At 41.4% G+C, this 14,891-nt stretch overlaps 2 protein-coding genes across 2 annotated transcripts in view; both read right to left on the reverse strand.

Moving 5' to 3' along the window:
- ulk2 (unc-51 like autophagy activating kinase 2) overlaps nt 1-10,636 on the reverse strand; it is a 33,779-nt gene extending 23,143 nt beyond the window's left edge. The window contains exons 1-3 of the mRNA XM_085380933.1: nt 9,496-10,636; nt 5,501-5,593; nt 5,276-5,317 (exon numbers count right to left, since the gene is read on the reverse strand). Of these exons, the coding sequence (XP_085237059.1) occupies nt 5,276-5,317; nt 5,501-5,593; nt 9,496-9,585 (225 nt within the window). The 5' untranslated portion in view covers nt 9,586-10,636. The remainder of the gene's footprint in view (nt 1-5,275; nt 5,318-5,500; nt 5,594-9,495) is intronic.
- Nucleotides 10,637-12,125: 1,489 nt separating this feature from the next.
- tmem97 (transmembrane protein 97) lies at nt 12,126-14,578 on the reverse strand. The gene is made up of 3 exons (XM_085380057.1): nt 14,393-14,578; nt 14,173-14,317; nt 12,126-12,590 (listed from the first exon to the last, which is right to left on the reverse strand). The coding sequence occupies exons 1-3, from the start codon at nt 14,504-14,506 to the stop codon at nt 12,316-12,318; spliced, it is 534 nt and encodes a 177-aa protein (XP_085236183.1). The 5' UTR covers nt 14,507-14,578; the 3' UTR covers nt 12,126-12,315.
- Between the last annotated feature and the right edge of the window lie 313 nt (nt 14,579-14,891).

Below are 14,891 nucleotides of genomic sequence, written 5' to 3' on the forward strand. Positions count from 1 at the left end.
AGACAGTCTGACACACAGTACCCACAGTTTCACAGGCTTGTATTTTGTGGCTTGAGACCTTCAGTCAGCTTCTTATGCAACATGTGTACTGAACATCATGTGACTGTGTGCGCTCATGCTTACGTGGTGATTAAACAGACACATGTACATGTTCTAAGCAGATGACTGGGCATATGTTTGTGTGCTCCAATGAGCAGCCACAGTGATTTCCTCTGATCTTCTACCCAGTTAAATGTCTGGAAAGCAAAGCTGTGCAAAAAGAATGTAGACACAGGACGATTTTCTAGGAAAACTCAAACGAGCTCTAAAACAGCAGCTAAGAGGAAATGTGCCTCTTGCTCCTTAAAACAGCCCCTATACCAGATGTTTTTACACATGTCAGGCTGGAGGGACCCTCCTTGAACAAGCACACAACGTTCCTAGGAGCAGCTTTCTCAATAACCAAAAACCTGTCTTCCTCTGTTTAACACCAGTCAGAACCTGTCCTGCTTTAATCATGTTGATCTGCTCAGTGTCCAGTTATTAGCCTTTTGTAGAACTTTCAATAATAAAATTCAAATATTTGTCAGGAGGCAGGAATTACTCAGTTGGACATCATTCTTATGTGCTGAGAACAACAATCAACTTTTTGTTGACTGAGCACATTTTCTCTGAGTCGTCTTGTTTCTCATTTGACGAGAAGGAATTCAGTGAAACCATGAAATCAGCCATTATTATGCATCCATCCATCCATCGATAAGAATCCAAATAGCAAATCTGTGGTGGCGGCAGCGTTAGAGAGGAGAAGGAACCAGGAGCCTGACACGGGACACCTTATAATTAGACCAGGCTACCTCACGCTGCTGCAGAACGCTTAACATCAACAGTGCAGAGGACAAGGACTGTAAGCCAATCAGCTGTGTGCTTGAGGCTGTCATTAAACACAGCAAATGAACAGAGCTCCTCCAAACTACAGCTCTGGTCCCAAGGACCTGCAATCTTTCAAAGGTGCAGACTCCTACATCCAGCTACACGGTCTTCTGTCAGCACACAGCTATTCTGAGAGGCTGCTGGTGCATCTGTGTACATCTGTGACTCACTGCATCCAAAAAAGCTAGCACACTCTAGTGTATGTAGAGGTTTCCAAAGATATGTAGAAGTTTATTTAGATTCTACAGTATGACCAGAGTGAAAATCAGCAGAGAAAAACATGAAAGAACTGTGACTGTTCTGTGCCATCAGCAACTAGCACGAGAAGTGCTGAGATGCCACGCTGTACGTTAATATAGTCCCTCGTCAAAGTGTGGATGCTGAGTGAACACATGTAACATACACAGGGATGTAAGCTGTTCTACTAAGTGTGTAGTAACAAGCACATGATCTATATGGTGCTCATAAAGATCCAAAGCAGTGTGAACACAAACAGCACTGTGAGCTAGAATCGCTTGATCTCCACATCTAAATTTTCACTGACCATCGAGCTAGCATTTTCCAAATGACCCTACTGAAAAAAGCAGTAGGTCACTGTGTGTACTGTTATCACTCACAATGTTCTGCAGTTCCAGCTCATACAGGATTGCCACAGTAATGTAAAACCAGCTTTGTTGGCAGTTTGCTTTGTGGGCTTGGGATGAAATATTAAGGTAGTGGAACCATAAGAAGCAGAAAATCTCTGCTCCATGCTCCTAATACAGCGGCTAGGACGGTTGCACAAGTTGGTTTGGGTCACATTTCCTGTTGTGTCTGGTAAGCCCATACATACAACACATGCTTCAAACAACAGCTAATAGAGCTGGGAACAGGTCAAGTGGGGGAGCTGGGGGGTAAAGTGAAATATATATCACGTATAAATAATGGGAAGTGACAGCTGCCAGGCTTGTAATACACCAGACAGTACAGATAACCGCCAAGGGAGCCCAGCCTGCCACGCAGCATTGTTCTGCTAGCACAGGGAACACTAAAGGGACAGTAAAAAAAGATGCAGCTGCTAAGAAAAGACACGGAGACACTGTGCCTGAAGCGGTGACAGGCAAAGCTTGGTGACCGTCTCAGACATGCAAGCAAGAGGTGACAGAGCTCAGGTAAACAAAATCACGACCCAAAGTGTACGAGTACGAAGGAACTGCAACCACACAACTGAAAGAGTGCTGGGAGTGACTAAAATGCTTTTAAGCCAAAAACAGCAGCAGTATCTCATCTCATGCCACAAACATCATGTTGGGTTTGGGTTCTTTAAACCCCAATTCTGTCAGTATGATAAACAGATTTGCACACTAAAGTCAAGTATCAGTGGGATGATCTCATAATTTCACTGACCTCTACCAACCACGACTTTTTGTGTGCCTTCTCTTTTATGTGAGTCTCTTATTTTCTCATGATGTAACCATTTCTCCCCCCAAACACCTGATTAAATATGAAACTCAGAAACTTGAACATCTCATCCCTGCTGGAAACGCACCCTGACTAATGGGTTCCTCAGCCACTTGCTTGTGGAAGAGATCTATTACATCAGCAGGAGAGTGGATGGGTGATGAAGGGATGAGGACATGGTGGGAGGAGTGGACCGGTGGAAAGGCTGACCAGCAGGATCCCAGAGGGAGACTTACGCAAACACAGGAAGTACCATTGCTATGTGGGATGTGCTTCACCATCACATTTGAAGTGGTAAATTAGTAGTTATGGTATTACAGCCAATTCTGGACATCTAAACAGAACCTTTTTACTGCTTGCTGATATGAACCAATATAACAGAGGATATAAACAACATAGCAGTTTGAAGAACGGGTTTTTCAGCATTCTTGTCAGAACCATCCTACTGTGCGCTCGCCTTGTGACAGACATCAGCAAAGTGGAGTAAATCACGTCATTTATTCGTGACTGCAAGTTTTCTGCCTTTAAAAAATTCAAAATCAAACATTTGTTTAACATGTGTGGAGTAAATGCAGAACAGCCTCTCTCACACCCACCATCAGTGAACAACAGTCTGTGTAGGAAACTAACTCCATCATTAATGCATCACAACATTATCTACGGCTCAACCACTGCTAAACACTACAGACAGACAGCTTTGAAAAATACAATCAAAGGCTCTCCTGACTCCAGTCTCGACGCACGCTCGTCCAGGTAAAGAAATCCACAAACGCTGACCCCGTCCTTCTGGACGTAGTGTTTTCTAAGTGACTTCTTCTTCAGCCTCAGCTGACAGCAGGTTTCCCCAATCATATAAACAGTACATTTCCTTAATGACTGAAACCAGCACCACTAACTAACAATGAATGTATAATTGTTAGGTCTAAAGGGGATCTAACCGGAGGTAAATGGTATGATGCCCGATCTGTGGTGAAGATCCGGGTTCAGGAGAGATGAGCAAAGGTAGCAAGCGCCTGGCGACGGGAAACAGCTAACACTCCTGTCTGTGGACAGTTAAGCTAGCTAGCTAAGTTTAAGATTTGCTCCGAAGCGAGAAGAGGTTTTTGAATAACCACCGTGTAATAGCGCAAGCTAGTTAAGGGTGGATGGCTCTGCCCGACATGGCCGTCGCCTTCACCAGCCAATCAGGATTGGCGGAATGAGATAAATGCTTTTGAGGAATACGCAGGGAGGCGCATCCAATAGTGAGACATTGCAGTCATGCTACTCTGAGAACCGGGGTTACACAAGTAAGCTAAAGTTTTTGTTTTCCTCCTAACGTGAACATGGGCAGCTCAGCAGCAGACTGACTGCACTGACAGGTTGGCCTTTCAGATTAAAACACTTTTCTACTAATTTGACTGCAACATATTACGACTAGTTTCTCGTGGTGCTGTGATCTACTCTTAGAAATGCATATAACAGCATTTTCACATCAAGCTCGATGTGCATGTGAGCCATAGAAAAGGCCAAAATGATAGACTTACTTAACTGTAACTGCAAAGCACTCTGGGTAATTAGTCACATGGCCGCCAGATTGTATTCAGGAATTCTGGAAGCTTTTATTGTGTTTGTCAGAGTTAACGGTTTTAACACCATCATATAACACTAATGCACTTTGACACATTTAAGGAGGTTAACAGGCTTAGTTTGTGAACTTGAGCTGCTTTGTTAATGCCAACAGCTGAGATCAGAGTAAAGCAGGCGAGTTCAGAATCAGATTTTTTACCCTCACTAGGAGTTTTGCTTGAGTTCACTCATGTCTAGAAACACAGACAAGTTTACCCACAGACTCAGCGTTTCCAGCAGAAACTGCATCTGTGGCAGTAGCGAGGCCGAGGGCGTACGCCGGCGCATGAACGCCCGCAAACATGTTTGTGGATGGACAAAAACCACATACACTTTGTAACAATATTCAGCTGCCTCTAAGTTTGTCATCAATATTCCCATCTAGGAAAGCCTATGTACGGCAAAACAACAAGACCAAGTGACTAATGCAATAAAAGTATTTTTTAACCAAAGTATTTTTATTTATTTAAACATTCCTTAATGATCCCTTCACTAAGATAAATTCTGACTAGTTGTGCCAAAGTTATCAGATTAAGAAGACAAGCTGCTGCTCAGCTCTTAATACTCAGAGATCCCAAATAAAGTGATTAAGATAGCGGTGTGATAACCAGGACAGCGTGCGTGATCTCGTTGGCACAAAAGATCTACGGCATCATCACAGTTTAGTGTCACCCGTTCATCATCCTAAGCGTCCATGACTTATGCTATATGTGGCACTCAACAACAACATTATCATTTCTTTTTTGAAATTCATATAACATGTTATCATAGCTATCAGAGACAGTTGCTGCTGATCTCACAATCACAACAGCTGCAGATGTGACTCATGTTTGAGGATATATTTACATTTTACTTTCACATTATTTAGCAACATACATTTGAATTATGTCCATAACATGCTAACAAATGTTCATTTCTAACTTACCAACGGATAAGTATACTGCCAGCGCAGCCTGATAATCCGCACCTCTACAATATCATTCAATCACATCCGTTTAAACGTATGGCCAAAATGCTGGCAGCTTGAAATAACAGTAAACCAATGTGTAACTTTAATATGGCTTCATCCAGCTTTCACATACTGCCTGTGCATTGAACCATAGCCAATCCCAGGTTAGGCTAGCTGAACATATTCTTACGCTTGGTGATCTTTTTGGATGAAGGTTCATTTTGAAAATTTCTGTTTTTCTACCACGGACTTTAGAAGCTCATCCTCTCAGACACAAACAAACGATGAAACAGTAGTTAAAGAAGCTGCATACTAAAATTAAATCAAACACTAAAGACGTACATTACTTTAAAAGATTCCCAAACTTACCTGGACATCATAAAGTGCCACAATGTTTTCATGCTGCAGCTCCTGAGCAAAAAGAGCAGAAAAGTGAAAAGCATTAGCAGGAGCATCAACTAGCCTACGGAAGTTAATCGGGTCACTTTCATTCATGTTTCTATCTGGGCCGGATTTTATAAGGTGCACGCTCAAGTCGAGTCGACTCCAGTAAAGAGGAAAAAAGGAGGGAATTAAATTCAGGGTCATGCTCACCTTCAAGATTTTGATTTCCTTCCCAAGAAGGATCTGGGACTTGGACAGGTTCTTCTTGTTAATGCTTTTGATGGCCACCTCCCAATCAGTCTTCTACACAACACAAAACAAGAGGAAACAGATCACGTGAGAAGTTAACAAGGATGTTCCTGCACAACAGTTCAGATTGAATTTTTAATGCTGCCACTCATACGTTTCCTCTTGAGGTTTTGAGTTCCTTGACGCTGCAGGCTGACCACTTAAAACCAATAGAGAAAGTGCATGAGTTAGTTGTGGCTAGAGGCAACCATCCTTTCACTCAGGAAATATTTTTGTTGACCTGAAACCCGTAACATCCTGGCCAACTCGTATTGTGATCAATATACCTCGGAGACAGCCCAACAGAAACACACATGTGGGATTTAGTGTGTGATAAAGCTCTACCAGAGTGTTTTATTATTCAGTCTTAGCAAACACTGCCTCGGTTTTAGACGAGGCACGCTAAGGTAACAGACTTTATCATGTAAGATCAAGACTGGAGGTGGAGGTGAAAGAGAGATAACGGACAGTCTGAGCACAATAGCAATATGTACGTGAGGTCATAAGCTCAGCCCAATCAATCTGTGTTTACAGGATGCCCTAGAAGTCTTCGAACCACACTGGGAATCTTTAACATCAACTTCTGTCTAACTGACCGAATGTTTGCATGGTGTTCTACACTGAGCACTGTTTAATACAAGCCTCATTCACCCTGTCACAAACACTCATACAAGTGTATTTTCTATACCCTACACCGTGCCGATGAGTCAGCATGAACCACAAAGAAGGCATGAGACTTACAGACAGCAATCTAATCAGTCCATTAACTTTAAAGGCAAGAGCAGCCAAATTTATCCCCCTGATTTCCAGGTCCTCATCAATGATGGCAACCCTAACCCCTGTGGCTATCTGGCTAAACATTCTGCCACACATCAAAAACTCTAGATTTTATTTTTCTCCAAAATCTAAGGTTACATCTTATCATTGATGTGAATTTACACTTCAAAATTAAACTGATATGGCTTTGATTTTTCTAGCACATGCAAAATGCTGTTGGCACTGCAGTGGACAAGTTCTCGTGAAGGACGAAGGAAATTTTAGCTGTCCCAGTGACACCGGGTCAACTGGCTTTCTGACAGCAAGGTTCTGCACTCAGTGACAAGGCGCTCAGATGACTGTTAGAGCAATATCTTGTTTCCAGATGAGCTCTTGGATCAGGATGCCTTTATTGTACAATATAAAGGAAATGTATTTGCTCAAACCTAGCTAATTGCCACATAAGAGTTATGAAAAGGTGGAGTCACCAGATTTGCCCTGTTGAGCGCGACAGAAGCACGTGTTCATTTTCCAGGATAAAGCATCATCTCATTTATGAATCACAGCTGATTACAGACCTGTGAGCATCAAAGAGATTATAGTCAATAACACTGCAACCAGATATAGCTGAAGGTGAGACTGGACAGCTGAAAGTAGGACCAGAGCACTGTGAGCAGCGCTCTTCATAGCTTATGCGAGCCACTCATTGTACACAAAGTTTAAAATCACTTTAAGCATATTTGCACTGCACAAGACATGATGTGGATCGCACAACACTGGTCACTATATTCTTCATTTCCAGTTAATACTTGTACAGCTGCTGTTATTGTGTGTGTGTGTGTGCGCGCGTATAATATAAAAAAATATATATATATATACCTTCATACATTCTTATATATTTCTATACTGTGTATTGTGTATTTTGTTGTACAGTTATTTTATTTTCAACTTTAATTTATATATTTTATCTTATTCTTCCCAGTTAAATTTACCCTTCATTCTAATTTGTGTTGTACAGTTATTTCATTTCTAACCTTAATTTTTTATATTTTATTCCTTCCTAGTTAAATTTACCCTTTTTAATTTTTCATATTTATTTCCTATCTTATTCATAGCCTTTTCCTTTTTTTCTTTAGGTCACGAGCAGTTGTCTAAGCATTTCACTGCATATCGTACTGTGTATGACTGTGTACGTGACAAATAGAATTTGAATTTGAAATGTCCTTGTCCTGAAAACATTGGGTAGATCAACATCCAGTCAATTAAAACCAGTGGTTATGAATACATCTCTACGATTCATGTTTCAAAGAATAAAACTTGCATTGAGAAAATATTATAATTTGTTATATTATTATGAAAAGTTAAGAAAGCATTTTTAAAATGTAACAATTCTGCATCATTCTAACATGAGTTAAACAAAATCACACCCACAGCATGGCCCCAAAGGAAAACTGCAATTACAGATTTACAGAATTTAATCTTAATTTTATTTTTTATACATTTAAGTCATATTTCACATAAAATAAAATGAACCTTTGTTTATCATTTGGCCAGAAAAATCAGGTAAACAACTCACTGTCTTATCTATACAGACCGGTAGCGCTGACTTGCACAGTCCTCCCCTACAGACCCACTTTGGGTGAGGAAAATTACCCCTTTATTTTTGAAAGGAGGGGGTGCTTGTTTTGCATTAAATACCAGAAAGAATTTGATTTTGGTAGTTTCTAAGGTGATAACATATTTGGTGTAATGTATATTATATTCATTCGCCTCAAAAAATACAGCAGTCATATATCTGTCACCTCATTGCCACTAACTGGGCTGGCTGAACTGTTCCTATTGACTTGCTAGCAATAGCTGATAACATAGCTCTCCACCCAACAGTCCAAATATGGTCATTTCTATCTGAAAAAAAAAACACAACAACAACAGGGCAGCAGAGACAATGTTGAGGGTCTTAAATGCAGTCCAAAACCAGTGGGCGATGTCACAGTTGTTACATCATTTATATAAAGTCTAGGAATAAAACACAAAGTGAAAAAGTGTGATATTCACACCAAATACATTTATTTCTTTTCCGACATTTGTTGTTTCAAAGTTCGAGGGGGAATTACCCACAGAAGCCAAAAGACATTTCTCAAACTAGCCCCCGGTCTATCTTATCTGTGAACAGACTCTGCATAATAAATTGATATTTCAGTGCAACATGAGACCATATGCAACATCCAACACCGCCCGAGGAATGAATCAATCCATTAGGTCTGATGCATCCAGGTGCCTCTAACTGTCCTGCGCCTGTGAGCCCACACAATCCTATAAATAGGCTAAACAGAGTGCAGATGATGGGACTAAAATAGTAAACACACTGATCACATGCCAGGTCTGTTTTAACCTGACATGGAAGCATGTGACCACACACAGGGATTGTTTACACAGACACATATGTTTCAGAGTTTCCAGGCTCTGAGCTGGTAATCGATTGTCACAGTGAGATAGAAGCTTGGCTCCGGGGATGCTCTGATGCAGCTTCAGTTCAGGAATTCAGGACCATCTGTTTCACACCAGTAGCACTGGGCCACCGTGATGTCATGGCCTGCATCTCTGTCACACATATATAAACCCACCCCATCCTAAGCTTCTTCTGTCACGGAAAGCCCCACTCCGGGAAATGTTAGCAATTTAATCCACTTTCTGAGCTTAACGATCTCTCTGTGGTTCAGTGTGAATGAATGTTGTGCAGCTCTTACATAAGTAAAGCTCTTCTGCTTAAAAAGGCAAAAGGAAAAACACTGCACCCCCCATGCTCCCTCCTGCCTTAGTACGTCAGCAAGTCATTCACAGCTGCCTGACTCATCTCGATCATGAATGAACGAAATAGCATAAATGCACTCATGCACCTCCCATCAGGCCGGTGAAATGGCACCATAATCACCTGTCACAGCATGACTCCACATTACATCAGCCAGGATGCAGGGGTTTAGTTATGAAAGTGCTTGAAAATATTATCTTTCCCCACAAAAAAGGGTGATATAGTGCTGCAGAGCAGCAGTCCCCAGTTCTACTGACTGACCCAGATTTCCAAACGAGTTGTCTGCTCGCTCTCCCTTTCCCTGCAAGATGAAGTAAAGGAGGGGATGCAAATGTGCAACTGATTTATTTACCTTCCTGTGTCTTCCTTTGAACACCACAGCAAAGGCTCCATGTCCAACCAGATCTTTTCTGCTGTACTCAAAATCTCCCACAGTTTCCATTGTAAATGACCGATGGTCCAGCTGGGCACAGTTGGTTATCCTTGGATGACGCTGTCCTCTTTAGAGGAAAAAAAATCCCAGGGCAAGCTATCGACTGAGTCCTGATGATGCTGCTGCTTCTTGCACTGCGGAATTATTTCATGACAGGCTGCTCTGGTGTGCGTTATTGCATAAATAAGAGATGCAGCCAGGACATGATGCATTCACATGCCCTCCAAGCAGGCTGGGATGTTTGCAATATCACACACAACGGACGAGTTTAAGCATGGCTAACTCAGTCTGAGCTAAACTATATCCGTGCCAGCTGTCACTCGTTCACCTAGTTCAGTAGCTTCAATCCAGCTTTGCAAAGCACTCTAAGGACGCTCACTAGCACATTGCGTGTCCTGGTCACCTAACCCGTTCAGAGGGACAGTCTACATGATGCCAATCTTGCAGATGCAGACACTGAGCTATCTGTTAGCCTGACAGTGATATAGCCCTTTGGCTATACCAAGCGTCATGTAAACAGCGCCTAGGAACATACTAAGAAGTATAAGAACGTAAGGATACCTGTCCCGATACTTGACAATAAATCCAGACTCAAGCTAAAACATACAAGCTGTAGCAACCTATGAAGCTAGCCAGCATCAGGGAGCTAATACACAGACCATGTTAGCGTAAAACATCAACACAGGACTGTTAGTCCCTATTATCTGTCTTCTTCGACAGCAAGCCCAGGTCCATAAGAGCTGTTGGAAAAACACAGACGTCTCCCCGGTTAGTATAAATTTCATCCGTGTAAATAACAAAAACACTTCGTTGTTTCCTTCGTCGTCGAGTCTGGCAGGACAGCTAACGCTGCCTCTGGAAGTAACTGTCACCTTCGATTAAATCTGCTTCCAAACGCAACGACTGTAAGTCTGCCTGTACATATACTGTGCAGTATTTAAACCCCCGTACAGTGCTGTCACTTCTCAAAATACAGCAGAGCCGCCTACTCTGCCGTTGACTTAAACAATACAGAAACTTAGTGCCATATTTCTTTTTATAGTCTCTCCGTCCGCGGAGGCCAACATAGACCCTTCCTTCCGCTGCAAAGGTTAGTCCCGGCAGTCTAGGACTGTTCGTACAAATAAGACTCACAGCGATAAAACGATACATTTTATCAACGATGTTTGATGGCTGTTTAGATTAACTCTAGTTGATATTCTTATTTTTAAAAAATGATCACAATGAATTCTGGGAAATTAGGGGTGAAGGAGGAGGATGTTGCCTTTAACACATGTAGCTCATATATTTTATTAGTGTTTTTTGACATATATCCTATTTAAACGTGAAACAATGGATATTTTAACAATGGTTAAACAACAAAAGTTGTGTGAGAAGGGGGTTAATTAAACATCTAACTATATGTAACTATACAATATGACAGCAAATATATTTAAAAGAGGGGAAAAACCACCGTTTGTCAGCAAAATAATACATACACTGTTATTAACGACACATCTTGTCTTGCTTAGTGTTTAAAGTCTACACCCTCTGGGGCTGGGAAAAATAGCAGTAAAAGGACAAAGCTGAGTGGACATTTTAACTTGTGCAACAACTTAAAAAAAATGTCTTTTGTAACTAAGGACTGGCACACACACCCAGAATCCCTTCTGTGAAGGAGGTGAAGGCGAGCCTCCACCCTTCCAGGAAGAGAGCCTGGAGACGTGGAGGTGCGCTGTAAAAACACAGCCAAACAGACGCCATAAAAGATTAATAATAAGAACAACTTGAATTACTGAAAGAAACGTTCACTTAGTGGAGCCTTTTATCTAGCTGACTGTATCCGAACAGTGTGATACGGGAGATGTTCAAATGTATGTGCAGGGTCAGTGGGCAAAAGAGCACATTTTTAATCGACTTAAAACAACTGTAAGATCAACAGCTGACAAGAAAATCAATATAAGAGATAAAACAAGAGTTTGTTTAAACTCTTTGATGACAAAGCATTTCCACGAACAAATACAGCTTATCCCTTTATCTACATGTGACGCACCACTCCTGAGTGTTTGGCTTGAAGAAAGGTGACATGTATAGATTTCTCATTAAGGATGTTTAAATAGCTAAAAGTCACAACAGTAAACAAAGTCTGCCTTTCTATTTAATTTCTACATCATTATATCTGTATATAATATCATTACTGCAGTATTACTGCAGGCTCATCTTCTACTTTGAGTCCTTTAAAATGAGAAATGTCAATTAGACTCCCAGTGAAGATGATCTGTTGTCTAATTATTAAGTGTTCAAAAACAAACATCCTGACTGGAAGTTTCACATGTACCTGTATCTTACACTAGCCTCTCTGACAGCACCAATAAGAAGATGAGGTTTAATAAGCACCCCTCACCCCACCCCCACCAAAAAAACAAAACAAAAAAAACCCAAAATGGTTTATGTTCCTGTATAAGGCAGAGATATAGTACAAAGGATGGGCTTAAGCCTCCTGAAACAGAGAAGCTAGATCATTTAGATAGGGGTATGTCTAAACCCAAAGAGAAACATCAGAACAAAAATCACAATAATATGGATTTTATTGAAAGGTCAACATTAAAAGTGACAGTTCTGGATGGTTCACGACGGCAGCTTCTTCCTGATAAACGGTGTGACTCACACAGACTTACACATACATGTTCATACATTCACAAATGTAGAAAAAGATCTCTTAAAATCACAGTAAATTAGATAATATTGTCTTGTGGCACTTCAGTTCTTCTTCTTGGCCTTGGCTGACACGTTCCCAGGCTTAGAGGAGGCGTTGTATGTCGAGGACATCAGCATGGTGAGGAGGAGCAGCACAGGCACCAACAGGTATGGTGCATATATGGAGACTAGCAACCAGCGCTCCTGGACAGTCTGAGGACCAGGATTGGGTTTCAGAGGGAACTGATAGAAGAGGATGTGGGCGAGGATTGGGATCAATGTGGTGGCCACGTGTGTGGAATACACAATGGCAGGAATCCGGATCCACTTACAACCACCTGTTTGAGCGATTGGGAGAAAGGACGTAAGACACAGAAAACCTGTGACGCCAAGTCTGTGAATCATCCAAGGCAATGCAGACGTTTTGTTTGTTTCCAACAAGCACAGAAAATTCAATTCCCTTCATCTTTATTATTTGTGTGTATAATACAGTGTGGTGGTGGCCCGGGTGACATTTTCTCCACCCTCACTGGTTCTTGGTCATTTCCTGGAAACGCCCCTGGCTGAGCTGCAGTTTGGTTACAAACACTTGAGGCAGTAGATGTCTGATGGTAAGGCAACATAAAGGCCGACAGAGGTCGCCTTTGACCAGCGTCTCTGTCCTACTAGGAGATAGTGATGGGATTTCCGGCTCTTTTTAGAGATCCGGCTCTTTCGGTTCGGCTCACTAAAAAGAGCCGGCTCTTTCGGCTCCGGCCGGATCTTCGGGTTGTTTTGTTGCTTTAATTAATTTATTATTAACAATAATATAAAATTATGCACAAAAGGAATTACTAACGTAAAAAAAAGTGGTTTTATTTATATATGTTTACATATAAATATATGCGGTGGCCCCTAGAGACAAACCACGTACAAACTCCAAAACACATTTCTAGCATGAACTGAACTTCCAAAGCAGAGCTACTAGATCACTTAAATTACACAATTGAAAGCATGTGTGTATTGTTTGTGTATTTATACACAGGCACTTATATATATTCAAATAATTTAAAAAAAAGTTCATTTACCTGTTACTACCACACACCAAATCCGGTCGTTGGTACTTGCTGGCTTGTGTAGCCAGTAGGTAACAAAAGCTCAACACTGCGCCCAGCATCCTGGAGCACTTCTGTTGTCTTTTGTACGTGTTTTGAGTTTTTATGTGCTTCTGAGTTTTTACGTGTTTTGGAATTTTTTCGTGTTTTGGAGTTTGTACGTGCTTTGTCTGTAGGGGCCACTGTAAATATACTTTTATTTATTCACTCCACATAAAATGTAATAAATAAATCATATAATACAAAAATCAACTATTCACATTTCAACTTTTAACTATTTAAATGTTCAGCTTTTTCTTTTTAAACAAATTTAAAATGAAACAACACAAAACACTGCAAACCACAACACAATTAAATATAAATTAAAATATGAAAACAAAAAGAAGATGCATATTCTCTGTCATATGGACCTGCATGAATAAACTTTCTGAATCCTTTATCATCTGCAACTGAAAATAGTTGTGGATGATTACTATACCTTTCTTATGTTGTTGTCCCTGCTCTCTCTCTCCCTCCCGCTCTGTTCCTGTGCTACCGAGTAACTACCGCCCCTCCCCCCTCTGCTCAGCGTAAAGCACAAGGCTCGAGTGAAGCAGAAAAAAAAGTGCGAGAGAGAGGGTGAGAGAAAGAAAGAAAAAAAAACCTCGCGTCGTTCACTTCAAGGAGTCGGCTCTAAGAGCCATTTCGTTCGCGAACGACCCATCACTACTAGGAGAGCAGCTGACCTGAGAAAGTGCGCGGTTGGCTGGGTGGGTGAGTAGCTTTGATTTATTATGATGATTTTAGTAAAGTTTGGCTCAACCAGCCACTTTTCGTGTTAACTGACCTTTCAGAAAAGCGTACGCTGCAATGGGGAAAAACGGTGTTTGAAGCAAAGCCTCGCAGAAAACAAAGGACTTGAACCACTCCGGGGGGTCCAGCACCATGGGGTCTTTGAAGTCGGCTGCGTACCATTTCAGAAGGTCCTTCAGCTGGAGGGGAAAAGTGTGCATTAAGTTGTAGCTGGAAATGTGCGTGCGTGTGTGTGTTTATTTAAAGTAACTCACCGGTTGGGGGTACACGTGTTCAGGCAGCAGAGCTTGTAAGTCAATAAATAATGTGATCGGAATATGAGTGGCGAAGTAGAAGAAGAAGATTAGTTCTAACACACGGAGAGACATGATCTCTGACTTACTCAGTGCACATAACGGCAGAAACGGGGTCCAAGTCCGCTGTGGAAGCAGTGCAACGTTGAAACGCCTGTTCCCAGGCTGGATCCCATTGGCTAGCGAGAATGACATGAGGGCGTTCCTGAACGCACCATTCGTCCCACAGTGGAGAATGCGCATGCCGCTTTACGAGCTCCTCGTGAATGTAGGAATTATTATTATTATTATTATTAGTAGTAGTAGTATTTTACAGTTTTCATTACAGATCCATTAAAGATCCAGTATGTAGGATAATTTTGTGCTGGTGGTAATAGCTCTGTTATTTGGAGAGATTTTAGACTCAGAAAGCAGAATCCGAGCAAAGGAAAGATGAGACAAAAATTTAAATATAAACGGA

This window comes from Rhamphochromis longiceps, linkage group LG14 (assembly GCF_057381845.1).
Source record: "Rhamphochromis longiceps isolate RC_006_pf linkage group LG14, R_longiceps_female_GT1.1, whole genome shotgun sequence".
Taxonomy (NCBI): Eukaryota; Metazoa; Chordata; class Actinopteri; order Cichliformes; family Cichlidae; genus Rhamphochromis; species Rhamphochromis longiceps.